The sequence below is a fragment of the Ursus maritimus genome, unplaced genomic scaffold, assembly GCF_017311325.1.
Source record: "Ursus maritimus isolate PB19 unplaced genomic scaffold, ASM1731132v1 scaffold_4, whole genome shotgun sequence".
Taxonomy (NCBI): domain Eukaryota; kingdom Metazoa; phylum Chordata; class Mammalia; order Carnivora; family Ursidae; genus Ursus; species Ursus maritimus.
This window is the reverse complement of record NW_024426552.1, coordinates 70,223,268-70,250,664: the sequence shown is the minus strand read 5'-3', so window position 1 is coordinate 70,250,664 and position 27,397 is coordinate 70,223,268. Positions and strand designations below refer to the sequence as shown.

At 53.2% G+C, this 27,397-nt stretch overlaps 1 protein-coding gene across 2 annotated transcripts in view; it reads right to left on the bottom strand.

Moving 5' to 3' along the window:
* Positions 1-4,478: 4,478 nt before the first annotated feature.
* The window catches only part of XXYLT1 (xyloside xylosyltransferase 1), a 214,194-nt gene continuing 191,275 nt past the window's right edge, over positions 4,479-27,397 (bottom strand). For both annotated transcript variants that reach the window (XM_040621411.1, XM_008708341.2), the window contains exon 4: positions 4,479-5,910. In XM_040621411.1, coding sequence (XP_040477345.1) covers positions 5,514-5,910 — 397 coding nt within the window. In that variant the 3' untranslated portion in view covers positions 4,479-5,513. The remainder of the gene's footprint in view (positions 5,911-27,397) is intronic.

Below are 27,397 nucleotides of genomic sequence, written 5' to 3'. Positions count from 1 at the left end.
GGAGGGCGGCAAGGCCAGGAGCTGGCTGAACTCTCCCCAGGTCACAGGCATGCCCCCGCTGGCCAAGGTCAATGTGATACCACTCGTGGAGAGCAGCCCCGACTCGGGCCTCATGTTTTGGAGGACTCCGATTGATCACGGGTCCACGTGTGTGTCCACACAGAGACGCGAACATGAACACAGCCACGCAGAGAAAGCGAGGGCTCGTACTGGCGAGAACGGGGAGGGTGCTGTGGGCGCCACTTAGGCAGAACGGTGGGATCCAGCAGCGTTCTTGGATGTACCACACAAGGCAGCTCTTACCAGGTCCACGAGGAATAGGATAAAGTCGCAGGATCGTGGGGTGGAGGGTGGAGGTGGGCGGGAGGTGACATGGGGGTCCGGCAATGCGGGCGAGGTGGACAAGCTGCTGAGAGCACATCGCGGAGCAGCGGGCAGCAGTGGGGGTGCGCGCAATAAGGGGGGTGGATCTTAGAGAAACTTCGTGCTGAATGAGAAAGAAAAAGCAAGAGAATAGACTGAGTTTTTCCAATTAAAACACAAGTCCACAAAATAAGAACACCATTTTGCACGAACACAGAAGACACTCAGGAAGCACATTAGAACGACTGTCTGTTGGGGATGGGGTGGGATATGGCGATGTATGGGCATAAATGAAACGAGCGGCCTCCCAGCGAGCCATGGTGGCAATGGGTCATGCATTGAGGGGCGTCATGAACTCACCCTCCGTGCCCGAGGTTCAAAATGACGATGAGAATGGCATGGCAGGGAAGGTGGAAGGGATATGTTGAGAACTTCTGGCTTCACTCACCGTCCACACTGGACAGCAGACCAGCCCAGGCCCCGGGGAACATGGCTCTCTCCACCTGGCGGCGGACCCTATGGGTCGCACCTGAGCGGGTGCTGGGGGGCAGGCAGAGGTGATGACACAGTCCTTGCCCTCAAGGGGCCCACAGGTCAGTACAGAAACCAGTGGAGACTCTCGAGCTGAGCCTGGGGCTTCTCTGCGTGTTCTGGAGGCTGCCCAGAGCCAAGGAGGAAGGAAGAGGGTTGAGTGGGAGTGTCTTGCTTTTTCCACAGACACCCAGGTCTCTGCTGTCTGCAAGGCCTTGTCACGGAGGTCAGGCCACTAGCCCCACAGGCGGCCAGACACACCCCAGGCTCTGTGCTGCCGTGGTCCTGCTCAGGCCTGTGGGGCAGGGAGTGGGGTTCGGGGGAGGGACGCAAAACAGACCCTACCTGTCAGGGAAGGGAGAGGAGGGCAGCTGGCCTCCCGGTTGTGGAAAGGGCCCTCGGGCTCTGAGAATGCAAGGTGCTCAGTGAGGCGGCCGAATGTCCGTCCATCCGATGTGTCCTGCGGGGCGGCTCCACAGGCCTTCGCAGCTGGGGTCTCCAGCTCAGTGCTGCCCAGGCAGAGACCCGTGGGGCTTGGGTCCATCTACAAAGTGGCTGTGCCTAGGAGGCTCTTTGGGAGACAGTCACATAAGCCAAACCTAAGACAAGGCTTCAGCTGTCATTGCTATCGGGAGACCACACGCAGGGGGCTGGGGCTCATGGATGGCATGGAGTCCGTCCGGATTGAAATACCTCCCGTAGTTTGCAGCCCTCCCTTTGCCTGTTCAGACTGGGGGGAAGTGTGCTAACCGTACGCTGTGAGCAAGTCTCCATCTGAATGGTCGTAAATTCCAAGCTGGTGAATGATGAGTGGAGGTGTGGAGGTCTTGCGCTTGGTGTAGACTCCCTGCCACACGCATGCGTGAACACGGATGCATACAAATACGTGTGCCAGGCACAGGGGGGCTGCTTGGAGATCTAGTCCAACCCCCTCTGCCCTTGTTTTTACAGATCCAGAAACTGAGCCCAGGGAGGGAAGGGTTTATCCCACGACTTCTGGCCTCCTGGACATAACCAGGCCTCTCCAGAGTGGGTGGCTCACAGAACATCAGCCTGCCTATAAGAGGGCGTCTGCTCATCCACTGGGCTGAGGGAGGTGCCACCAACCCATTCAATGTGCCCCAAATGGTTGTCATTTATTATTTAAAAAGAATATTTTAACTAGCAACTCTAAGAATCCTCTTGCGTTTGCATCTATGCATTCTTTCTCTGCTTACCAAGCCCTTACACATCTCCTTTCTTCCTACAATGCTCCTTTGAGGGAGCTCTCATGACCAGTGGTCTCGAAATGGGGAAAGAGGTGACTTTGGCTGTCCAAGACTGCCCGGGTGGTGAGCACTGACCATGGATTCAAAGGCAGTCCTCTGTCTTAAGTGCGAGATCCTCTCTACCACCCTGCTTGCTCAGAAATGTCTGCTTGCCCTTCCAAACTCCACCTGCACCCAAACCTCTGGGCCTTGCATGTGGAGATCAGCCAGAAAGTCTTAGAATGAACCCAGGTTTGCCCTTAGTCAAAGCAGGTGCTGTGAGGCACAGTGAATGTGCTCCCTTAGCCCACAAACCCCCACTGCGCTCTAGCTGGAGGCCCACGGACCCCGCACACTGCTCTGGGGCTGGAGGAGATGCTCTCGGGAGGGATGCATAGTTGGGTTTGACACACATACAAGAATAAATCTCTTCGACAAGCCCGCGAGCTTTCCAAAGGCCATTATCATTTGTGTACACACACAAGATGATAGAATCAGAAATGAAAGCAGAGGCTGGAGATGCTATTATTAGGTCACTTTTATTTAGAGAACTAGGGCATCCATAGGGAAAGTTGAAAACCCAGAGCGTACCTAGCCGAGATCATGTTTTCTTACAGGTGATGGTAACCACGGCCACCGTGAGCTGTAGAGTAGCCAGGACGATACTTACCTGTAACTGGCGGCGGGGGAGGGGGGGCGGTGGCAGTGGCTACAATTTTATAGCATTTATTGTTAATTACAAAAGTAGTTCATATTCAGAAATATAGAAATAAATACAGATGAAGATAGAAAGCACCTTAATCCTTCGAGTACCCAGAAACGTTCTTTCCAGACTTCTGTTCTACTCATGCCTATAGCCACAAGCACGGCAGTGGAAGTTTTCGTCAGGCAAAGGAACACAGCAGTTAGTTATGCTTGCACTGCATGGATCATATAACAGGATTCCAGTGAGGAACCAGCCGTCTAAGAGCTTCAAGCAGTTGCACCCATTGGCTTTGCTGGATGGGCTGTTGGTGTTATTTTGCTGTTCACCAAGGCCATCGGTGACAGAGGAGGGGGGAGCTCCTGAGTAGGTGATCTCCAAGGTGAATGAGGAGATCTGGTTTGGCTTTTGCCCATTTTCATCAACAAGGGCATAGTTTTTTCTTTGCAATAACAAAGGACTCTCGGAGCTACAGAAACCCTTGGATTATTGACATTAATGTCGGAAAAATACCTTTGTTATTATGAGTCTAAAATTCTCTAGCATTTTACCCACTTTCTCTCATTGAAATAATTGTTTTTAATGTGGTGTTAGAAACATACAGTTTTTTAGGATGAACTAATTAAATATAGCGGAACAGGTCTCTTTTTACATAGACACATACAGACATATATAATATATATAATTTAAAAAATAAAGTGAGGATCGTACTGTATGGATAATCTTACGTTTTGCATTCTTTACTTAGCAGCACATTGTAAGCATGTCCCAAGGCATTAAATATTCTTGAGAAATACGATTTTAATGCCCAAATTATTATTATTTTTTTTAAAGATTTTATTTATTTATGTGACAGAGAGACAGCCAGTGAGAGAGGGAACACAGCAGGGGGAGTGGGAGAGGAAGAAGCAGGCTCCTAGCGGAGGAGCCTGATGTGGGACTCGATCCCGGTACGCCAGGATCACACCCTGAGCCGAAGGCAGACGCTTTAACGACTGCGCTACCCAGGCGCCCCCAAATTATTTTCTTATATGGATGTGACATAATTTATCCACTCCCCTAGTCAACATTTTAAGTGGCTCTCAGTTGTTTTCTATTTTAAAAAACTGGTGTGATAATGACTCTCTGCCCACACCTCTTGTTATTTTCTTACAATAAACCTGAAGATTGGAATTACCTTCGTGAGGTCTTCGCGAGCATTATCCATAGTGTACGTGAACCCCCCAATACGATGCTCGGACCGCAGCAGGCATTCGGCAACCAGTAGCTATAAATAGGCGATCGAGTACCTAGGAGAACAGACCAGTTCTGTCGGAGCACAGTCAGGAGGCAGATGTGCTCCATTTGGTCAGGGGATGATGTAACCCGATCGTCTGGGGTAAGGAAGGTTAAGAAGGGACGGGCTGTTCTTGCTTCCAGGAGCTGATTCTCTAGTGACCCCGACACGACCCTGACCCTGCGGCCCTCCCTGTTCCCGTCTCAACCATGCTCCACCCCCGCGGCCTGCAGAGACCCGCAGGACCCACCGGAGCACGATTAGCTCTAGCATGTGGCTGGGGGAGGGGCGCGGGGCTCTGAATTCAGAACCTTCCGGCAGCAGTAAACTGTGACCAGAGAAGAAACAATGTAATCACTGTGTTCTCAAAGATTGTTTATTAGCTATTCTCACTCATGGTGAAGAGAAATAGAAAAGTGAATGAAATTGAGATCAAAGGAGATGAAAATCCACCAACAGTGCTTCCCGAGGAGCCCCCTGGACTAGACAAAATGGACCGCCAGGGGCTTCCTGTCTGCATCTTACAAGGGAACTCATTCAGAGGAGAACCTAATTTCTTCAAAGGAACGGGGTCTAATACGATGCAGTAAGAAAATCACAGGATGATTTTTTAGACAGAGACGGAATGCTTATCAGTCGACGAGGGACACCCCTCCGGAGCCACACGGTTATGCGCAGAAACTGCTGGGCTCCTCTTTGGAATGCGTCTTCCCCATCCAGACGACTCTATCGCCTGTCCCTGGAGGTGGCCGAGCGCTGTTCTTTGATGGCGGATCTGATTTCCGAGCACAGTCTGGTCACCTGAAGCCGGCTGGGATGAAGGAGGGATAATGAGGGTCTGGGATGTGGCTGGGAGCCAGAAGCTGGGGAAGCTACAGTAATGAGCCCGGCTTCTCATGCGGGCCGCTGCTGGCCCTGCAGACCCTCCCCGAGCCGGTGGTGACCTTCCCACCCAGACACTGGGAGCTCTAGCGATACTGTTTGTTCTTTCTGGCAAAAGGGAAGCTTGTCAATTTAAAATAAATTTATATTTGGTCTAAGAAAGGCCAGTTCTTAAAAAGGTTTCCATTCTTTGGAGGCTGAGGGCACAGAGCGCCATTTTCTTTCCTTTCTTCTCTTTAAGCACCTGCTTCCGAGCCCACTGGAAGATGTCCATGTGTTTGCCCTTCACGGTGCCCAGCCCCCAGAGAAGAAAGGCCCCGAGCACCAGCAACGTGCAGGCCAGTCCTCACCGGGTGGCCTCAGAAGGACCTGCCGGGTGGGACAGCGGCAGCCCCTCGTCCCAGAGCACATCCCTGCAGAGGTTCAAACTCCAGCCTGGGGCTGGCGACAGGGGTGCCCCTCGGCCTCCCCCGGCCCCGGAGACCCGAGGGCCCGGCAGACGGGGATGGACCTAGACGTCCGGGATGGGGGTGTTGCAGTTCCCGTGGTAGATCTTGACGTGGCCCTCGCACCGGAAGTAAGCCTCAAAGACGTCACTGTAGCCGTGGTCCCTCCACCAGGTGCAGAGCTGCCGGTTCCAGGTGCAGTCCAGCACGTGGAAGAGCTCGGGGTGCTCCATGCCGATCATGGTGAAGAAGTCCTGGTCCCCCAGGTGGCCGCGGAAGCGGTACTTGTCGGCCAGCTGCCGCACCTGCCCCGGCTCCAGCAGGCGGCTGTACAGGGCGGACTGGCGCATGGCCTCCAGGTTCAGCAGCATCACCCCGCTGTTGAAGCCGGGGAGCCCCTCGGGGGGAGGGCCCCCAACCCGGGTCTTGGGATTCTCGTGGCGGAACTGCCAGAACGTGTGCCTGGGAGGGGGAAAGAGAGCAGATTTAACCTGGTTTGTGTGGGTGAAACAGGCTGCCGGCCCTAGTTTCCTGGGTCTTCACAACCAGCCTGGAGAGAGATGCCATTTTCACTGCAGTTTTACAGCTCTGAGAGCTGGGAGGTTCTTAGGTTCAGAATCAGCATCACACCACTAGCAAGTGGCACAGCTGGACTCAGACCTCCTCCTCACAGCAAGCCTCACAGCCTTCCCACCATCCTCTGCTCCTTCAGGGTGACGTCATTGCTAACGTTTGTATAGGACTCAGCAAGCAGCAGGCACTGCACAAAGTCAGCCTATTTCCTCCCCACCATCCCCTAAAGACGGATGCTCTCTGGGACGGTCTGTCACTTCCCAGCAGAGGAAAATGATGCACAGAGAGGTTCTGCAGCTTACCCGACGTCACACAACTAGGGAGTAAATGGCTGCAGAACCAGGGACGAAACCCAGGCATCTGGCTCCAGAGTCCACTTTTTAAGATGGCAACAATCCAGGCAGAACTTTCTATCCCCTTGTCTTTGTGATCTTGAAAAGGAGAGGAAAGAAGTGGGGGAAGTGCTTCTGAGCAGTGATCTGGTACAGAGCTAGAAAGCTAAATGCAGGCTGAAAATAAAATTGGTTTCTGCTTTAGAACAACCTTCATTCATTAAGGCCCCAGCCTAGCACTTCTGAAAGGCCAGACAGGGGCTGGAGGCTTGAAACACAGCTCAGGGTCCACCCACATGCATTAGGGTGAAAAGCAGCTGGGGAACAGCCAGGTAGAATTCTGGCTATTTTAGAGGGAATGTCTCCTCAATTTCAATTTCTCTCAACGCAGATTTAGAAATCTGATCTAGGGGCGCCTGGGTGGCTCAGTCATTAAGTGTCTGCCTTCGGCTCAGGGCGTGATCCCAGGGTCCTGGGATAGAGCTCCACATCGGGCTCCCTACTCCCCTGGGAGCCTGCTTCTTCCTCTCCCACTCCCCCTGCTTGTGTTCCCTCTCTCGCTGACTGTCTCTCTCTCTGTCAAATAAATAAATACAATCTTAAAGAAAAAAAAAAGAAATCTGATCTAGATCTGTAGTGCATGGGGTGTTAGAGCCAGAGGGACCCTTCCAGGTCCTCTCTCCAAATGCTTCCATTTGGAGAAGGGGAGACAGATCCAGAAACCTCGTTGTGGGTGACATGGTTAGAGCACCGGCCACTCTGTTCTCTAACCTCCTTAAGTTCCCACGCAAGTTCCCGCGAACGCTGTAGGGCTGGGCAGCTGCAGGACGCAGAGAGGGGCCTGGGCTCCATGTCCCCAGACATGCAGTCACAGCAGGGGAGCCTGTGGCCTGCAGGAAGGAGGGGAGGTGGCAGTCCCTTTGTTGCGGGCAAGGGGCAGGAGCGTACCCCACATCCCACTACATCCCACCTATTTTTACCGGCTCCACCCCTTCTCTCAAGAGTTCTCAGGATGGGGGATACATCAGGACAAGCCAAGTCTGCCCCCTGCCTGGAAATGCCACCCCCTAAGCCTCCCAGAGGTCGCTCCCCCAGCCAGTCACAGGGCAGGATCTGCGTGGTGAAGTGACCGGTGCAGGGGAAAGACCACCAGAGACCCAGCCCACAGCGGCCACCGAGATCCATTTCCCAGTTCCCACACACGGCTCTGTGTCTGGGGAACTGGGGAGACCTTCCTTGAGGTCTTGCATATCACAAAGGGCACCGAGAGGCTGATCCTGGTGAGGGGAAAAGCATTCCCTTTGGACATTCTTACAAGTGGAATAACAGGTGTATTGTTTGAATTTTGCCATAATTGGACTGTGAATGGAACAGAGCTCTGGCGCCTGCTTGGTGATAACAACCTTGGCAAAAATAAGCTTCCAGAGCAAACGAAGATGCTGGAGCCCTTCTAGCCACAAAAGCCTGCAGTGATGGGATCACAGGGGTGCAGGAATGCGGTCTGGCAACTTCGTCCATTTCACCAGATTTCTTCCAAATGGCTACCTTCAGGTCCCGGCTGGAAGCCGTTAAAATTCTACCAAATGAATCTGGGCCACCACAGCATGGGAGAGGAGGGACCCTCCAACCAGGAGGGGGGGTGCTCCACTGCCGAGGCAAGGTTCAGCCTTCAGGGAGAGAAGAGAAGCATTCACCAGGGAGGGGAGGCCCGGGAAAGGAGACATCTGTAGTAGACAGGCCTGCGGAGGTCCTGGACACCACGAGGCCATCAACCTCCTTCTGTTCTTCCCCCAGGTCTCACCTCTCCCCTTCGCAGAGGGCCAGCGGAGGGCGAACACGGTGCAGGCTGGAGGTCAAGTCTGCCCTCCCGGATCTGTGAGGCCTCCCCGGGGCCGCCGCCGCCTCTGCGTCCTCAGCACCTCGCATGGCCCCCAGATGGCGGGCAGGGCCTTGAGAACATGAAATTACTTGACAAGGAATGACAGAAAGGTCGTGTGGCTCAGGCTACGTAGCCTCCGGTGTCACAGGACACAAAGCTGCAGATGGAAAGTGAGCCGCTGCACCGAGTGCTCAAGCCCCCAGGGGGACATCTCTCTGGCCCGGTGAGGAGCGGGGGACCACGAGAGGGTGCGCAGAGGTTTTCAAAGGTGCAGCACGGTCTCTACTCTGGAGCAAGCTGGGGAGTGGGGCACCTGCGGTAGCCTCACCGCGGGCAGCAGAGAAGCCCCACGGAGCTTCCCTGTCTCTACCAGACTGACCTGGTACCGAACTTGCTGGGCTCAGGAGAGCGGGGCCAGAGGCAGAGAGAGAAAAACAAACATCCTTCAAGGTGGAGACCAGAACCCAGGTGGCTCTTCGGGAAACTCATGCCTGGCACTGCCACTGTCACTGCTATGGGCACAGAGCGGCATTTTATAACAAAGCCACGGAGAACCAGGTCTGGGACATCAGCACATTACGATTTGTAAGGAGAGGCGAAGGAGGGACAGGAAATTAGAAATGCAAGCTGCCCGGGATGTCTGCTGAAGCAGAAAAGCAGCCTGAGAATGAACCGGTGATTCTCTAAATTATTTCCAGGGTGCCCTTGTTTAAAGCATGCCTACCACTCCAAAATGAATGCAGACCAGGAGAGCTCTTGGGGCGGTGGGTTTCCCTGGCCTCCGTGTCAGCTGGTTTGTGGGGAGGCACCACACCGGCCGTGGGATGCAGAGCCAGTCACAGAGATGTGGAGGGACTGGAGCTCATGCGTGGGGGCCCTGATCCCACGTGAACGGGCCGAACAAGGTGGTCCGGCCGGTTCCTCATTGGCTGCAGCACAGCGAGGGTCGCAGGCTCCTCTTACATTCCCCACCTCGGCTCCTGGGCGGTGCAGGGACGTCCCTGCCCGCATTCTAGCAGGGACAGAATAGAGGTCCCCGGCGCATCAGGGGCAGGCCCGACGCAAACTTGAGGGCTCTGATGGCTAAACCCCCTTTCATCTTAGTCTCCGATTTCATGGGCTAAGTTTCCTGGGAGCAGCACTTGGATTTCAATCTTATTTCTGAGGTGGGCGGACATCCCCAAGGCCACGGGCTCTGGAGACCTGGCTGGCAGGTGAGGCAGAAGCTGCTGGTGCTTCACTGAGAGGGGGTCGGACCCAAGAGCCTCTCTGAGGGGGGTCAGAGAGGGCCCCAGACCCTCGCCTTCCTCACAGGGTCTGGGGCTGATGATAAATATTCACAGGGCACTGCCAGTGGTATGTGCTGAGGCTGCAAGAACCTCTGTATGACTGCAGGTATCTGGTTCCGAGTCCTGGAGCTTCCAGAAGTTTCTCCGATTAAGCTCCAAGCCCACAGTCTGCCACGTTGTCCTGACTCATCATCTGGACTCGGGCCTCTGCAGAGGCTTGTCTCTGTCCTCCACTGTCACCTGGAGACACACATTGGAGGGGACAAGATTTCTTCCTCTTCAGAAATAACTTCAAATGAGAAACAAGCCCTCATGCAGATGGTCCATTGTAAATACTGAGTCTTTCCAGAAATCAACTAGGCTTGTTGGGAAAATACAAATTGAGAACTTTCAAGTATATTCTTCCAGGTATGGGCAATGAATTTCCCAAATTTGTTCTATTGAGTGTGATCTAACTAATACTCATAAAAAATACTATTAAAAACGAGTGCACTTTTTCATGAAAAAGACCCATCTTTATGGAAAAATGTATTTTAAATCATTTTGAAAAGCAAAGTCATTTCCTCCAAGTCTTTCCCTTATGATCATTGCCAAGGTCACTCCAACAAGTCTCTCAACTAGAGAGCCTGGCCAGAGAACCCAGGAAAGAACGCATGTTGTCATGAATAACCCTTTCTCCTCCCATCACCCCATGCTTCCCTATCTTTCCATGATTTTCTCCTGGGTTGGTCTTTCTCAGCTCCTAAGGCTCAGAGTTTTCCACTTTCACTTCTGAGAGGGTTGAGAAGCAAGGATGGAAACACACAATGAGCCTGGGCATTCTGCATCAGTCTCCCTAAGAAGGTTCTGGAAGCCCGTGCTGACTCAGGCTGAGTTCAAGCTGTTGGTTCTCAGGCAAAGAGGGCTCCATTTTCTGAGGTTCCTAAGGACAGTGTCATGTGTGGCACTTCTCCCCGTGGCTCACCCCTTGAGTGTTCATCAGAGTCAAGAACAAAGTCACTAATGAACAAGCAAGGCTGGGCCTTTTCCCGGAGAAAGCATGCTGTCTGGATGCTGTCTAATCAGTGAAGGCTGGCATCAGGAAACACTGCTCCCTTTATGCCCATGCTTGTGTCCCAGGACCAATTAGCTCTTGTTTAACTTGGAAGGGACCCTGTTTTCCAGTCCTTTGCAAGGAAAGGCCAGGAGTGAAGAGCATTGCTCTGTGGCCCAGTGTTCCATCCACCCCAGGTCCTGTGAGGTGACCAGGGCACAGTTCTGGGTGATGTGGGGCTGATTTCAGAGCAAGAACAGTGTCTCTAGGTCCTGCCTTGAGCTGAAGTTCTGGGAGATGGGCCCAAACTCTCCAGTTCTTTAGGGGAACCCCTGCCCGGTGGTATCAAACTGGGGACAACATAGCCTGCTGGGAGCAGGAGGGCCACTGTGAAGCTGTAGACGGCCATTTCCCTAGGGCACTCCTCACCACCAGGACTCACAGCTGGCCCTCATCAGGATCTCTTGCTAGCAAGTCAGGCCTCTAGCTCTGCTGGACAGAAATGTTCCCAAAGTCACAGGCTAGTAGTGGCAGGACCAGGACGAGAGGGTTCCCTCCTGGAATCACAGGCTACCAGAACCGAAAGGCACGTGAAGATTCTTAGTTCACCTTCCTATTTTACACACGAGGACACTGAGGCTCAGAAATTGCCCTGCCTGCAGTCACGCCACTGAAAAGGCAACCCCCCAAACCCAGGCCGATGAGTTTGCTTTTCCACAAACGTTTCTGCTCAGAAAAGCACTTGACAAGCCCTGTGGTAGGTGAGCCCAGGCCACTTAGTGTCAAGCTTTTGGGAGGTACAGAGTTCACGCTCTCCCATCTGGCAGGGACTAGCTCCTCCGGGCCCAACACACCTGCACCAGGAATGGGAGCGGGGCCCCCAAATGGCTGACAGGGCTTGCTGGGGGCAGCAGGTGGAAGGCGTGTGCCTCAAAAGAAACATGTGCTTGCTTTCAAATACCAGCCCTGTTTGCAGGCCAGCAACTCAGTTTCCAACCACAATATGCCCAGAACTGAGGGAGGATGACAGGTCCGGGGTTGAGGCAGGGGGCACGTGGGCGGAGCTGGGGGTGTTGGAACCAGGTGGCCTGGCAGGAGAGCAGGGGACTTCTGGGGGTACTGAGACCCAAAAGAGACTCCACAGGGATGAGGGGGTGGGGGAGGCACACTGCAGGGATTTCCTCAAGGCCCCCCTCCAGAAGGAACCAGAAGCACGGGGGCCCCCTGTTCACCCCTCCCTGCACCAGAGGCTGCCAAGCTTCCTACTTCGCAAACTGGCATCTCTGCACTGCCCGCCCCAGTCTGAGAGAATGAGGGTTCATGGAAGATGAGCTGAGGAAGCTCTGGGGGCAAAGGGGGAGGGGAGAAAGGGGTTAACATCTGCTGAGTCTATGTTTTCTCAATGCCATGTTGGAGCCTTTAGCTGGGGGAGGGGTGGGGAGTTACAACAGGGCACTGGGGTAGGTATTATTACATGAGCCAAATTTTCTAGAGAGCTGACCTGGACACTGGGCTCTTCATTCTTACCTACAAGGCCACCGAGCTCTCTACATCTGTCTGCTGGGGCTGCCGTGACAAAGCATCACAGACTGCGGGCTTAAACAACATAAATGTATCCTCCCCCGTTCTGGAGGCTGCAGGTCTGAGATCAAGGTGTCGGCAGGGTTGGGTCCTTCTGAGGGCTGAGGAAGAACCTGTTCCCGGTCTCTCTCCAACCCCTGGTGGTTTGTGGGCAACCTCTGGCTTCCTTTTAGAAGCATCACCCCAATATCTGCCTTCCCCTTCACATAGCATTCTCCCTGTTTGTGTGTCTGTGTCCACGTCCCCCCACCTTTATTTAAAAAAAAGATTTTACTTATTTATTTGAGAGAGCATGAGAGAGAGAGCAAGAGAGATCATGAGCAGGGGGGATGGGTAGAGGGAGAAGCAGACTCCCCACTGGGCAGGGAGCCCAGCGTGGGGCTCAATCCCAGGACCCTAGGATCATGACTTGAGCCGAAGGCAGACGCTTAACCGACTGAGCCACCCAGGTGCCCTTAAATCTCCCCTTTTTAAGATACTAGTCCTATTGGGCTCGGGGGCCTATCTACTCCAGTGTGACCTCCTCTTAATTCATTACATCTGTGACAACCCTATTTCCAAATAAGGTCACAGTCTGAGGCACTGGGAATTAGAACTTCAGCATATGAACTGGGGGAGGGGCAATTCGCCCCTAACACTCTCCGACAATGACGATGAAGGAAAAGAGTGCACAGCTTATCTTCACCTGTGTCCTCACTGTCCAGGCTAGCGGAGTCTAGGGCAGCCCTCAGCAAATTGCCCGACCCCCGCCACGCCCGGGGACTGAGGCAGACGGTTCTGACAGGTTGGGTCGCATCTATCCAGAAGGGTCACAGAAGGAGGGTGGGTGTCTGTAGCGGGACACACAGGCTACAGAGAAAAGCAGAGGGATTCAGGAATGTGGGGGTGTGTGTGGTGGGGAGGGTCGGTCAGAGGTTATGCAACACTGGTCAGCCAGCGGAGAGATGCCCCCAAATCCACGCCGCGGTATCTCCTAGTTCCTAGTGAGATACGCGGGAGCACCAGACAGCATGCGGAGCTGAGAGAATAATCCATCAGCGGTCACCCAAATATTGACTAGAGCACCTACCTATCAGATACAATGGCAAATAGAACATTCCTGCCCTTAAGAAACAGTGGTCTAGCAAGGAGAGGAGACCCTGACATGAACATACGAAGAGTATGCGTCGTGAGATGAATGAAGGGGTCTGCATCTGGACTCAGGAGGCCAGGGGTAAGGCAAGCTGTACAAGCCCCTGGGCCTCTCAGGCCTTGGTTTGCTCAGCACTAACGTGGGGATGGGGGTGAGACACCCATAGGGCTATGACGGGACTCTAGGAGCACATGCGTGCACAAACCCCGCCAAGTATCATGCCCGTGAGGGGTGGCCCTGACTGGCACAGAAGGGCAGACCCCCACCGTGCCCAGGCTCCTCTCATGCTGTGGTAGTACCTCAGAGAGCAGCCCTCATTCACCTAGCCAACCAGAAACCATCTGGAAGCTTCTGTTTCAACATGGCTTCCAGCTTCATGAAGTCTAGAGTAAAGGTGACCAGCGCTGTCTGGCTCATTCCCAAAGATGCACCAGCTACGACCGACCCTCTCTGTAAAACCTGGCACAGTAGTGGAATCAGGGCAGGTGGACATCCCTGCCAGGAAGGCCTCTGACCTGCCACAAGATGGCCAGGCAAATTCTGAGCCTCGTGGCCCTCCAAATGCCCACAGACCTTTCCCCTGGAGACCTCTGGAAGGGGAACTGCTCAGTGTGAGGCCTCCCGTGGCATGGTACAGCCAGGGCCCTGAGGCTTCCCATTCCCCCGTGCCCACAGGAGGGCAGTCCTCTTCTCACGTCTCCTGGCCCGCCCACCATTGCCCACGCCCAGCCTGCCAGGACATCTCGGCCACACTGGCTCCCTCCCACACCGGCTGCCCCAGAGCTGTGAACACAGGTGGGTGTGCTGGCAAACTTGCAGTCACTCAATCTGACGAACAGCTCCAGAGCGTGCTGTGCCTGAACCAGGCTAGGCCCTGGAGGGCTGCATGGGGAGGGCCTGGTGAGGGACAAGGGACAGATGATGGAGAAAGAGACACTGGAGGCTTCAAGCAGGCAGATGGAACTCTGAGGGGCTTCATGCCTGGGGTGTGACTGGGAGAGTGGACACTAACAGCCAGGGCAAGACTGGGAGGATAAAAAGGGGAGGGACCCGTTCAGTCTTGAACAGATGCCAGCAAGCATAGTGATGTGAGAGAGCCCTGCAGGGGTCTGGGGACAGGAAGCAGGCACAGGCACAAAACAAGCATGACAGAACTCTGGGGAGTTCCAACATTTAGGGGATGGAAGAAGAGAAGCCAGGAAATGCACGCTCAGTAATGTCAACGGCAGTAATGATGGTCTCATCATGGCCTCATGGTTCTTCAAACCCCACCGGAGCCACCCGCTTGGCTCTCCCTCCGTGAACCTTGCCATCAGAAGGCACTCTGCTCCAGCGACGGGGAACTGGGATAGGTCCCCTCAAACTGCATCATCCTACACGTCCCCCCACAGAACCAGCTTGCTGGCTCCTTGGGACCCCCTGGGGTCCACCTCTCCCTATTCTCTAGATAGTTTCCCCTGGATCCTTCTGGCTCCCCACCCACTCTAAACTGCCCCCATCACCTCACTACGTATGAGAACATGACAGTACTGAAAGCTGCAGAGGATGGGAACTTGGAAATGCTACAGGAGACAACAGACCTCTGCCATCGGTGAGTGACAGAGACTGAGGAGCTGGGCACTTGGCACAGGGGAAGACGCGGACAGAAGGGATATCTACATGCCCAGGGAAAGGCACGTATATGCCAGACTAAAGAGGTTAGAAATTTAGGGTGAGTGGCAGGGTGGGTACTTTGAAGAATGATAATCATGATGATGGCTAATACTTGGTGAGTATTGACTATGTGTCAGACCCTGTTTTAAGTTCTCATTTAATGTTTGTAACAAACAAATGAGGTAAGTAGTATTCTCTCTATGTTACAGATGAGCAAAGTATGGTAGGGAGATACAAACCATTTGCCCAAGGTCACAAGAGCCAGGCAGAAGAGTTTACCAAGAAGAGGAAAATCTCAGGATACACCTGAGACTAGAAAAAGGACATAAATGAGAAGATAAAGGTTCAGAAGTGGGAATCAGGGATACTGAGAAAGGTCATTTAGGGTGAACTCTAAATCTTGGGAAGGTTAAGAGGTAAAGTCATTTATGGGGCAGAGTAACTTGGGTACCAATAAGGGTTTGAGAAAGAGAAATGGTTTACAAGGCAGTGGTGAATCAATAAAAGATAGATTAAGGATTTGCCTGAGCATGGAAGGTCTGAGTGCAGTCAGGAACCCTGGCATTGATAACCAGAATGTGTTATTCATCTTTAGGACTTGAGGGCCTAGTATGGGCATTTGGTTCACAGCAGGCCTTGAGAACTCTTAAGTTTCAAAAGGATGAATGGATGGATGGATTAAAGAATGAATGAACAAAGGAAAAAGATACCGTAAAATCAGATGGTAGAATTTAAAAGAGGAGAATGGTGAATGAAGGTGGTGGAACAATAGTTTAGAAAGGCAGCTGGGGGAGACTGTGCCCTGGGCCCTGTGAATTAGAGCCTCAGGGGTCTTTACTGAGGGTAGCCAGGTCTCTGTTGGGGAGGAAAAACTTTCCACTGTCATTCAAAGGTTCTTCCACCCGGCCTAAGAATTAAAGTGACATGAAACAGATTAACAGGAGAAAATAAAAATGAATTTTGTACAAACAGGAATCCTACATACATGAGAGGTTCAAAGACAGAAAGGTAAAGTGAGGTAGATATGCCATCCTGAGCTAAGGAATGGAATAGGGCCAGGGCATCAAAGGGAAGGAGGGCAATTCACAGGGTAATAAAAAGAAGAGCAGATGTTTGGTAATTAGATGTTTGCCCTGCCATACCAATAGATCATTTTTTAAAATTTATTTGTTTTTATTAATATATAATGTATTATTTGTTTCAGGGGTACGGGTCTGTGATTCATCAGTCTTACACAATTCACAGCGCTCACCATAGCACACACCCTCTCCAATGTCCATCACCCAACCACCCCATCCCTCCCAACCCCCTCCACTCCAGCAACCCTCAGTTTGTTTCCTGAGATTAAGAGTCTCTTATGATTTGTCTCCCTCCCTGGTTTCATCTTATTTCATTTTTTCCTCTCTTCCCCTATGATCTTCTGCCTTGTTTCTCAAATTCTACATATCAGTGAGATCATATGATACCTGTCTTTCTCTGATTGACTTATTTCGCTTAGCATAATACCCTCTAGTTCCATCCACGTCGTTGCAAATGGCAAGATTTCATTTTTGATGGCTGAGTAGTATTCCATTGTGTATATCTATACACCACAACTTCTTCATCCCAGATGGATCATTTAGATAAAATGTATCTCTAGTAATAACTCTTGCTCTGGGAAAGACTCTCAATTTGGATTCTTCTAGGTAGTTAAGAGAGGAGTGAAAGTTTCTCTTGAGCCTGCAGGTGTCCACTGCCTTCAGCCCAAAATAGTCCACATATCAAAGTGACACATCTGGAAGAGACTTGTTTTGAACCTTTGCATTTCTCTCAGGGTGAGGACAGAGAAAGTCACGTAGAAATGTCAGCCCCACGAGCCGAGGAATACATATCTGTGATGAGGTGCCACTGTGACAAAGATTATCAATGAAGGGACCCAGATGGTAACCTGATCCAGGGGTGCCTACAGCCCTCTGGACAATGCCTCCCTGGCAATGGCCCTGGAAGATGCCAGGCTCCAAATAACAAGGCTTGTGCATCACTGCTAGGGAGAAGCTCAAATCTGGTAGAAGCCCTAAGACCTAACCGAGAGACTGCAGGGTGTGCGGCCAGCAGGCTGGGGTACCGAATACCCACGTGTAGTTGGCCTGGCATGGGTGGCCAGGCCCCAGCTTAGCTCCATAATCCTNTGAACTGAGGCTGAGGGAGGGACTTTCATCAGGGTGAAGACAAAGCCAGAGAGAGTTACCTTCAGAATCAGCTCACTGCCCCAAGTAGGCCCACAGCACTAGGGGACACAGAAAAGAAGTGCCTAGGACACATGCTAGGGTGCTTTCCAGGACAGTGAGCAAAACTGCAGTCATGTGCAAGGCGACAGGGAAGAGCAGGTGTAGAATTTAACCCTGCGTCCAGAATTAAGCTCAATCAATCCAGCCCAGCACCCTTCACCCTCCCAGAAGAGGGTGTTCCAACCCAGGAGCTGGATGATGGGGAGACTAGATGGGTCTGGCTGGCCCAGGCCCAAAGGCAATCGAGCTGCAGCAAAATGTATTACTTCTCAAGCCCAGGGAAAAAATCTGTGAGCCCTGCCACTTGATTTCAGCCGACCTCCACCTTTCCTTGCCCCCGCTCACTGTCCTACACATTTGTGGCAGGGGTCTTGGTCAAGGGTAAAAACAGCGATAGGCACAGTGGCAACTGACAAATGCTGAGGATCTCTCACTTGTCGAGCACAAGCAAGGACACAGGCCCGGCCCCACAGGAGCCCGTCCTGGGCAGCAGCATGCCTCCGACTTCGCTGTGCGAGGGTCTCGCCTGGGATCTCGTTAAAATGCAGATTCTCATGCAGAGGCTGCATTTCTGGCAAGCTCTCAGGTGATGCTGATGCTGCTGGCCCAAGGATCATACACTCAGAAGGAAAAAAAATATGGTATTTTTATAAAGAGATGAAAACCAAGAGAGTAGCAATGATGTCATTTTATCTTGCAAATGGCCATAAAGTAGGTACATATAGAGCCACTTACAAATTTCATACAAATTTTATGCTAATACGTTTCTGTACCTTCTCACTTTATCATAGCCCGGGGGGGGGGAGGCAGGGTGGGTGGGGGACCACTAGGGAAATGTTTCCTGGAAGCAGCGTGCTTATGGCACCAGGAGAGAGGGCCCAGCTCTGCCACCTTCCATCCCAGGGATTAGCCATGAGTCTGGAGTGGAGGGGGAGGCAGGGCAGGGCGGGAGGCATATATTAGTTTTCCACTGCCTTGAAAAAAGCACTGGCACATCATGGGGTTAAGCATGCAGGTTCTGGGAGCAGGCAGCCCAGAGGCAAATCCTGGTCCTCTGCTTACTAGCCCAGAGAAGGTACTACAACTCTCCATGTTCCAGGACTCCTGTGCGGGAACAGGGCCGTTGGACGGGTTTTCTGGAACGCACGCGATGATGGAAGTCGTGCCTGCACATCACACTTGGAGAGAAGCCATGTGGGTTCTCTGCGGCGACCACACGCCTTCTTCCCCCACCTGGTGTGTCACAGGGAGGGGGACCTGAGCCCGGTTCCTGAGCTCTGCAACCACCAGCAGGGTGACCGTGAGCAAGTCACTTCCCCACCTGCAGCCTCAGTTCCTGCATCTGCCAAGTGAATTAATCAGCCCTCTGGTCCTTTTCTGTTCGGAAAGCCTATGGTTTTACGCCCAGAATGATCACAAAAGTCCAGCAATTAATCTTTCTTTCAAGGTAGCACCGGTGTGTGAGCACGATGGGGATTACTGTCTTGTTACTTGCTTTTGTTTCTCAAACCCATTTCCATGCATCAACAAAGCCCCACCATTTGTGTATGCTGACAAGCTGGCAGAGTCCAGGACCGAGGAGCAAGACCATTCTGCTAGGCGCAGGCTCGGTGTTCCGTGCGTGCTCAGAGCGCCCCCTCGGCTGTGGTGATCACGCAGCACGGTGAGCACCGAGCTTGTGCTCCGCACAGGAAAGAGGCACACAGACGGCTGGCTGGGCGCGCCACCTCCTCCATCCCCAGCAGCCCCGAGGTGGCGTGCCCCATCCGCCCCTGCCTTTGCAACTGCGACCCCTAGCACTCCATGACGCCCCAAGATGCAGAAAGACTGATCCTGACTTTTTAAGCCTCTTCTCACCCAAGGGCAGTGCATTAGAGGTCATCTGTATAAATAGCGTACATCTGAGCGAACCACGCCTGGCCCCCAGCCCACCCAAACATCCAGCTTGTCCCTGGCCTGCCTGGCTCCCCACACAGCTAGCTGCACTTCGTGCCCTGGAGTCTCACCACTTGGCACTCCACTGCACTGTCTTCACTTTTCTTTTTGAAAGAAAGACAGAAAGACAGAAAAGAAAAGAAAAGAAAAGAAAAGAAAAGAAAAGAAAAGAAAAGAAAAGAAAAGAAAAGAAAGCCACGAAACAATTTGTCCTTAGACCACAAACCTGATAGGCTGGATCAAAGAGCAACATTACGAGGGGTTTATCAGAACTGTCTGATTCAGAAAATGAGCAATTCCTCAAAGGTGGCCCGGAGTCTCAGCTGCTCTCCCACACCTCAGTCGCCGGAACTGGGGGCCCTTCTGGTCTCTCAGCATGCCAGCGGTCTCAGCCAAGATCGCAGGCCTGCAGGGGAGAGTGTCTGCAATTCCAGGCAATGAGCACGGCCGGTGGTAAGAGCAAGGGAGTCAGGCCTGGGCTCCAATCCCAGGACTGCCCCTTCCCAGGGGTGGGGCCTACAGCCAGTTACTTAACTCTCTGACTGTGGCCATCTGGAAAACTGAGACAATTCGATTTTTTTAGGGCTCATTGAGGATTTTTGGCAGGTGAACGTATGCAAAGCGCCAGGGGAGAGCCTGGCACATTTATGAATTCAAGAACTACTTACTGAAAACCTACTGTGTGCTAGTCATGGTTCTGGGCCCTGGGAGACAACACGAAACTAGAAAGAAACTATGACTCCTACCCTTGTGAGCTTAGTGTCAGGGAGGGGCTGAGGCAGCGGGAGGCAGACCAGCCAACAGGCACTTACAACTCCGGGTGACACGAAATGGGATGGCACAACAGTGGGGACCCCACGAGAGAGGCTCCTCACCCAGTCTTGGCAGGGGTTGAGGAAAGTCCTCCGGAGAAAGCAGCATCTGAGCACAGACTTGAAGAGCCAGGCAGGTGAAGACAGGTAGCAGTGAGGGCACACAGGCCAGACCAGGAGGGTCCTGTGAGGAAGGTCAGGGGCTGACCTTGATGCTGAGGGGAACGAAGGGGTTGAAGCCAGGCAGCCTGTGTATGGGGATGGTGGCTAGCTGGGGTGGGGGTGGCCTGCAGGAGAGGCAGGAACTGCTGCGGGGTCCCAGGGGAACGCGGTGGTGGTGTCGAGGATAGGGGGAGCTATTCGGCAGTGGCAGGCATGTGACTGCACCTGAGGATGGACAGAAACAGGGGATGGAGGAGGACAAGAAGCCCTGTGCCTGGGTTTCTGTCCTGAGCACTCCGGGTGGAGCAGAAATGGCAAGGCCTACTTTCATCAGGATCACTGACTTTTGCACAGTGACACCAGCTGGGTCACTCCCCCATCTCCCACCTGTACAACAGAGAGACCTTCCGGCTCAGATACGTTGTGGCTCTGGTTCTTGCCATCATGTCAACCATAATGGCCTCAGCACCAGCACCACGGGCCTCACTCTTGCCTTTGTGCCTTTCTCCAAACACGGGATCAGGCTGGGAAGATGGGGAAGGGGACAGCCAGGAGATGCTGGCCGGCGTAGCCTGCTCACAGGCCCCCTTCTTTCCAGATGACTTGGAGCAAATGTGCCTTTCGCCAGCTCCTTTAGACGGCAGCCAACCTCACCCTCACCCGGGGCAGGTGAGCTCTTCTCTGTCCCTGCTGTATCATGCTGATTTCCTAGGGAGATTTATTTCCTTCCCCCCAAACTGAAAGCGATCCCCTTACCCCCTCCTTCTGCTTAAGTCTCTTCTCCATGCTTTCCAGACAGTTCCCCAGAAGCTCTGCAGTGCCTGCGATGCTCCTTATAAAGGGTTAAAGAATCGTTACTACCCCCTGCACATCTAGCACTTTCTCCGGTGTCCACACGGGCATGCCTGGGGCTGCCTAGACTTCTGTGACTTCTCAGCTCTCTCTGGAATGGACTGCTGAGGCCTGGGCTTAACCAGAAACAGCCAACTAGGATTTGAGTGAACGTGAAGAGTGGAATTTTTAAGAACCAGATCAAAGATGGCATTAAAATTAGATGCTAGTCCAAGCCACTACCTGAGGAAAGTAATTAGGATCCTCTGAAAATAACAGCACTTCTGCTAGACACTACTCCTGGAGCCATACTTCTGGAATATTCTCTGGCTGGTCAGGGGGCAGCTTTTCCTCCTTGGGGATTCCCAGCCACCTTCTCTCTGCCTTTGTCCCCATGGCAGTTCAGGCTGCCGGACTGCCGACTGAAAAAGACGCATCTGACCTGACCCACATTCAAACTAACTAGGTGCTTATCTTCACCCACCCACACCCCAAGGAGGCATCCATCCCACAAATCCTCGTACCACCCAAGGCGGGGACTGAGCTGCTCCGCTCTCTGCTCCATGTGGAACCTGCAGGGCTGGCTTACTGGGAAGGCTACAAGTATCTGACTTGGTCTCAGTCTGAGGAAAAGCAAGAAGAAACCTCAGCTGTGGACACAGCCTGGGAAGGAGGCAAAGGAGGAAAGAAATGACTCTGCCCAGGAGAGCCAGGCCAGGCCCCATGACAGCCGGCTCTGCCAGCCTGTCAGCACTCAGCATAAACCCACATCCACGCCCCTAGGCAGGCTGGCGTCCTCTGTGCTCCCGTCCTGACGAGGCCTCATCCCTCACCGCCTCCTGCCAAGACCAACAGACACCTGCCCACACGTACACAGGCCTCCTCACCACTCACTCTGTCCAGACACAAATGCACGGGGCTGACGCAGGATACGACTACCTGGCTCAACCCCTCCACACACACACACCTCCTTCAGAGCCAGACTCCTCGTGGGACCTTGGGAAACTAACTCCCCAGCCTAAGCTCTTCAAGCTTCATGGCCTCCTCCTCAGAAGGGAACCCCAGAGGCCAACGTCTCCCTGAGCGCACTCTGAGTTGACCGCCTCTCCCACAGCCCCAGTCCCTGGATGTGTGGGGGGACTCGAGGCCTATGCCGGCGTCAATTCTTCCCATCCTCATGCGGTCTGCCCTTTCCCCCTGGCGGGAACCTCGAAGCTGCCTCATCGAGGGCGCCTCTGTACAGACACGGAAGGTATTTATGTACTGAGGCCATTCTGACTAGAAGGCGCTGCTTCTCTTCCATGACCCCCCGGTGTCGGCCGGCTCAAACCTGCCTCTGAGGCGGTCTTCTCAGCCACCCCCTCTCCCACGCCCCCCTCAGCCTTCCCTCACACAGGCGCAGGGCAATGGGTGGCCTGTTTCTCCAACTCTCTTGGGCACACCCACACTTACGTCTGGGATCAGCTGGTGAGGGAGTGGCATTCTGCACTCCTGACAAGCTCCCAGGCAGTGCCGAGGCCGTGCTCCACCAGCCACATCTTGGGTAGTGGGAAGACAGAGGAAAGAGCAAGGGCTTTTGAGTCGGTCAAACTGCATCCTGGCACCAGTGGCACGGGGACCAGCCGACACACCTCCAGAGACCGCTGTGTGGACACATGAGGTCAGGCAGTGCCTGGCAGCCCCAGGGCAGCGGGTGTGGACCCATGCAAGCTCTCCTCCATCTGCTTCAGCTCCGTGGTAGTGAGCGGGACAGCTCAGGAGAGGGGGATTGCTAGAGAGGTCAGCAAAGGGACTTACGAGCACTCTGGTGCACAGAGGTAAGGGATAAGAGTTCTCCTTCCTGTCCTTGTGTGTCTAGTCCTGGGTCTGGCGCATAGGCTGTGCCCTGCGTGCTGGGGGAAAGGGGGTGGGAGGGCCTGAAAGCCAGTCTCTTAGACCGAGCGTCTCCACGTCTAGTTCTGAGCGCTTGTGTACATGATGCTGGGGAAAGGGGTTGCTCGGGCTCTGCTGATGGGCAATTCCTCAGGTGACTTTGTTATCTGGATGTCGGTGCATGAGCAAGGGCGGCTGCTAACGCTGGAGAGGAACCACAGTGAGGCAAGAGCTTGCCAGGAGCAGCCAGCCTGGAGCCCTGTGCATCCCCCTTAGTGAGTCTGATGCCCACTGCGGGCCAGCGGCTCAACGGGAGAAAGCCAGGTGCTTTCGGAAGCTGCGTTAACCCGTCTGGCTGGAAAAGGACCATTTGTCAAAACCCTTCCTCTCTCGTCCCTTTTCCTGGCCTATAGCTACTCCGGCAGCTTCAGAGAGGGCCTTGCTTGTTTCCAGGGAAAGGCTAGGGACTCTGGGAACTTAGCCCAATATGTGATACATAGCAGTGTTGCTTCTAGGGTCTAAAGCAAAGACAAGAGAAAAAATTAGACCAATGGCCAATCCATCTTCAGCAAACAAGTCTGCATCCTGCCCCCCCGCCCCCGCATACATAAAAACAAACCCCTTCGATGTTACTCAGAAAATAATGGTGTTTCAATATACTGTAAAGGGTACCTGCTGAGCCTGGGGCCACCTAGGGGAGACTGGGGACTCCTCTGGCACAGCCCAGGCCACATCCAGTGTGGAGGGACATAGGTGGCCAGACAGGGAGCACCGTAAGTGACGGGAGTGCAAACGTGGACCTCAGGGGGCTCTAAGTAGGAGAAATGCCTGTGATCCCAAGAAACCCTGCTGTTCCCAGAGTACATCCCCAACACACATGTACACACATGTATACACACACACACACACACACACACACACACGTACACACACACATCTCCTCTGCCTTGGGGAAACTGAAGTTCAGCTTCCCAGTAGTTCTGAGTCCTCCTTCCTTCAGCAAGAGGAATATGTTTGCAAGGCCGCCGTTTCTTCTTCAGCCCCAGCCCTTCTCCATGCCCTGGTAACATTTCACACAGCGATTTAGCAAGCTGGGCTGAGGTTTCTTTTAACTGGTAATTCAAATCAGAGCACGGAGACAAGTTTTGTAAAGCTTGGCTTTCATAGAAGGTAACTTCTCTTTTCTGGATTAGAAAAAAATGATAATCTTGATTGACACCGTAGGCACCCACATAAACAGTAAGGGCACTCAGCATTCCGGACGGAGAGGGAACGGGAGGCTCTTCTGACTGAGGGGACAAACAATTCAAATTCGCATGACTTGTTTCCAAACTTACGAAGAAAAAGCAGGTAGAAATGCGAAGACGGTGCTGTGAACTCGGAGGGCATCTCCATGTGCAGGCCGCACTGAATTTTACTCACCAGCTCCTGAGAAGACCCGTCTTCCGGTTTCTCTACTCTTGTCTTCCAAAGCCCAGGAAGTCCAGGCGGGTTAGTTTTTACCTGCCCTGAGGTCCAGGAGGCCCCTGTATCAGCAGGACTGTAGCAACTGCAAGTTGGAGACAGCCCCTGGAACGGGTCTTGGTGCCGAGCTCGTTTTGAGGTAAAAATAAATACATATACTCACACACACTCACATGGACACACGTACACGCACACTCACACATACGTACACTCACACACGTATATACATGCACACGCACACGCCTGCACACATACACAACCGCGCATACGTGCACTCACACATATTCATATACTCACACACGCTCACATGGACACACGTACATGCACACTCACACATACGTACACTCACACACGTATATACATACACACGCACACGCCTGCACACACACGAGACCGTGCATACGTGTACCCACACATATTCATATACTCACACACGCTCACGCAGACACACACAGACTGGTAGATGACATTTACTGGCTACTTCGTACATGCCAGCCCTTTTTAAAACTACATGGATGACCTCATCATCCTCACAGCTTTGTCACGTAGGTAACGACAATGGCCCTAACAATGGCAAATGCTTAGAAGGCCGCTCGCGCCAGCACGTGGAAGCAGTGTTCTAAGTGCTCTGCACACCTTCACAAGCTTGTGAGGTCACACTGCCACTAGCCCATTTTGCAGGTAAGGAAGCCGAGGCATACAGAGGTGAAGGAATTTGGGAAGCCGTGAGGTCTGGGTTTGAATGCAGGCAGCCTGGATTCAGAGCCCCTCCTACGACACCATCCCCCACAGCCCCTCAGGGCACAGTGAGCACCCCGTGACCATCGGCTAAGACAGACACATCCCTGAGCCCCTGCTCTGTGACGCAGTCCCCCCACTCCCTCCCACTGCTCCTAAGTGGAGAAGAGACCCTCACACGAGGAACCTCACACGGGGCAGTCAGGTGGGCAGAAAGAGCGCTTCACCCCAAATGCTCCAGCAGGAGAACAGGCTATTGAGGGGAGTCGTGGAGGATATGACCTCAGTATGAATGCACAGGCACCCCAGAGACGCGGTGGGTGGGGGACACTACGAGACAATAGTGGGCTTCCAGGGCCTAGAGGTGGCAGAGAGCGGCGGGGGAGGGCACTTACACGCCGATGGGATGGACAAACACGCAGAGACTGAAAGGACACTAGACGGAAGCAGGGGCTCAGGAAGAGGGGAGACTGGGAAGTTATTACTTAATGGGTACAGAGTTTCTTTATGAGTGATAAAAATATTTGGGGACTAGACAGTGGTGATGGTTGCACGCTGGGAATGGAATTAAATGCCAGTGAGCATATACTTAAAAACTGTTAAAACGGCTGTTTTATGTCACATATATTCTACCACAATAAAAAAAAGTGGCCCGACCCTGGCAAGGTCCCGGGAAATCTCTCACGACGCTCACCCTGCTTCTGAGCTCAGGCGACAGAGGTGAGCCACTTCTTCCTGACAGAATCGCATGGAGTACCGCTCTCTGCCCGCATTCCCAAGGCTGCCTGCTCTGGGGACCCCGCCCCGGCCCCTCTGCTCTCGGGCCGGTGGTCTCTGAGCCACCTTGAGGACTTCGGTCCCCACAGGGCTGTGGCTTTTCCTTTCTTACTGCTTAGAGCACAGCCCACGCTACAATCACAATCTGTTTTCCAAAGTAGTCGATGCCAAAGGAAAAACAGCGGCAGCGTCGGACTGTATAATTAACATGGAATGTTCCAAGGGAGCCGAAGACATGTGGGACAGAGGTCAGGTTCTCCAGCAACACCGCTTTCTGTTTAAGAAGGGCCATTTTCTCCTCTCTTCCTTCGCAAGAGACTGGAATCATAAAACTCAGAGAGAGAGAGAAAGAAATCTGTTCAGCTTCAACGTACAACGCAGACCCTGGTGCACGTACATGGATTCACGTGTGGAGGACCTGGCCAGGCTGTGCTCTGCCTCCATCACCCGCCAGGCCTCGGGACCGCAGAGAAACACATTTAGCACACGCCACTGAACCATCCGCCCGTCCAGCCCAGCAAGGCCGCTGGGGGCCTGCACTGTCAGTCTGGACACAGTCGAGTTGCTGAAAGGAAATCCGTTACAATAAACTGGTTCCTAAGCCGCCTTCCCCGTGCGATTTAGCAGAGACAGAACCATCTGATGAAGAATTAAATGCAGTAACTATAGTTGAAATCTTGTTTATGTAGGGTTTCCTAAGAAAAAAATTTTAGGGTGTAGCTTGGTAATATTGGGGGTCTGTTTCTTGCTGAACAGAAATGGAAGAGGGAAGAGAAAAAGTCTTCCTGTCTATGCTTAAAAAAAAAAAGGTGACAATAGGCTAAATAAAGTACAGTAAATAATTTGGGGGGAATCTGGCATTTCTACCTCCTACAAAAAGCCTTCTGAGATCTTGCATTTGGAACAAATCTCCGCACTGCCCTTGTTCCCGCTGCGTCCTACAGTGGGCTATCACTCCTTGCAACAAGGGGTCCAGCCAAGTCTGTCTGCTTCCCTCTCCCGCCAGCCTGCGGACCTCTGCTGGACAGATGGACAGGGCTGGTTTCCTAGTCATCTCTGAATCTCCTGCCTACACACTGGCATGGAGTCTTGTCTCCAAGAGTGTGACCTATATGGGATGGAAGTCAGTTGCAGCTTGGCATTTTGACTGCCTGCATCACGAGACAGCTTGCTTCAGCTAGGACAGGCAGGTGTCCAGAGTCTTCCACCCTGACACTAGGGTGAGACCACATTCCTTACTGCCTACTGAATTAACTCCAACGCCTCAGCACAACGCGTGAGATCCCCCCACGATTTGGCCACTGCCCCTGTCCAACCACATCCTCCTCTACTCCCGGGCACCCTCCCCTCGTCCTCCGTCCAGACCAAAGTGGCTGGAGTGCCTGCACGGGACACGTGCTGAGGCCCCCATGCTGCCGCTCCTCTCCACAGCGTCCTTCTCCCTCCTCATCCACCAGACCTCCCTTCGTCACAATGCAGCTCGGAGGCCGCATGCTCAGTGACGCTCCCTCCTGCAGGCCTTGGAGGGGGCTGTGCTGTCATCACCATCCTGTGTGCCTCTCGGTCCTGCTACGCCGGGAGTTCCTCGAGGACGGGGGCCATGTCTTTCCATAACCGTA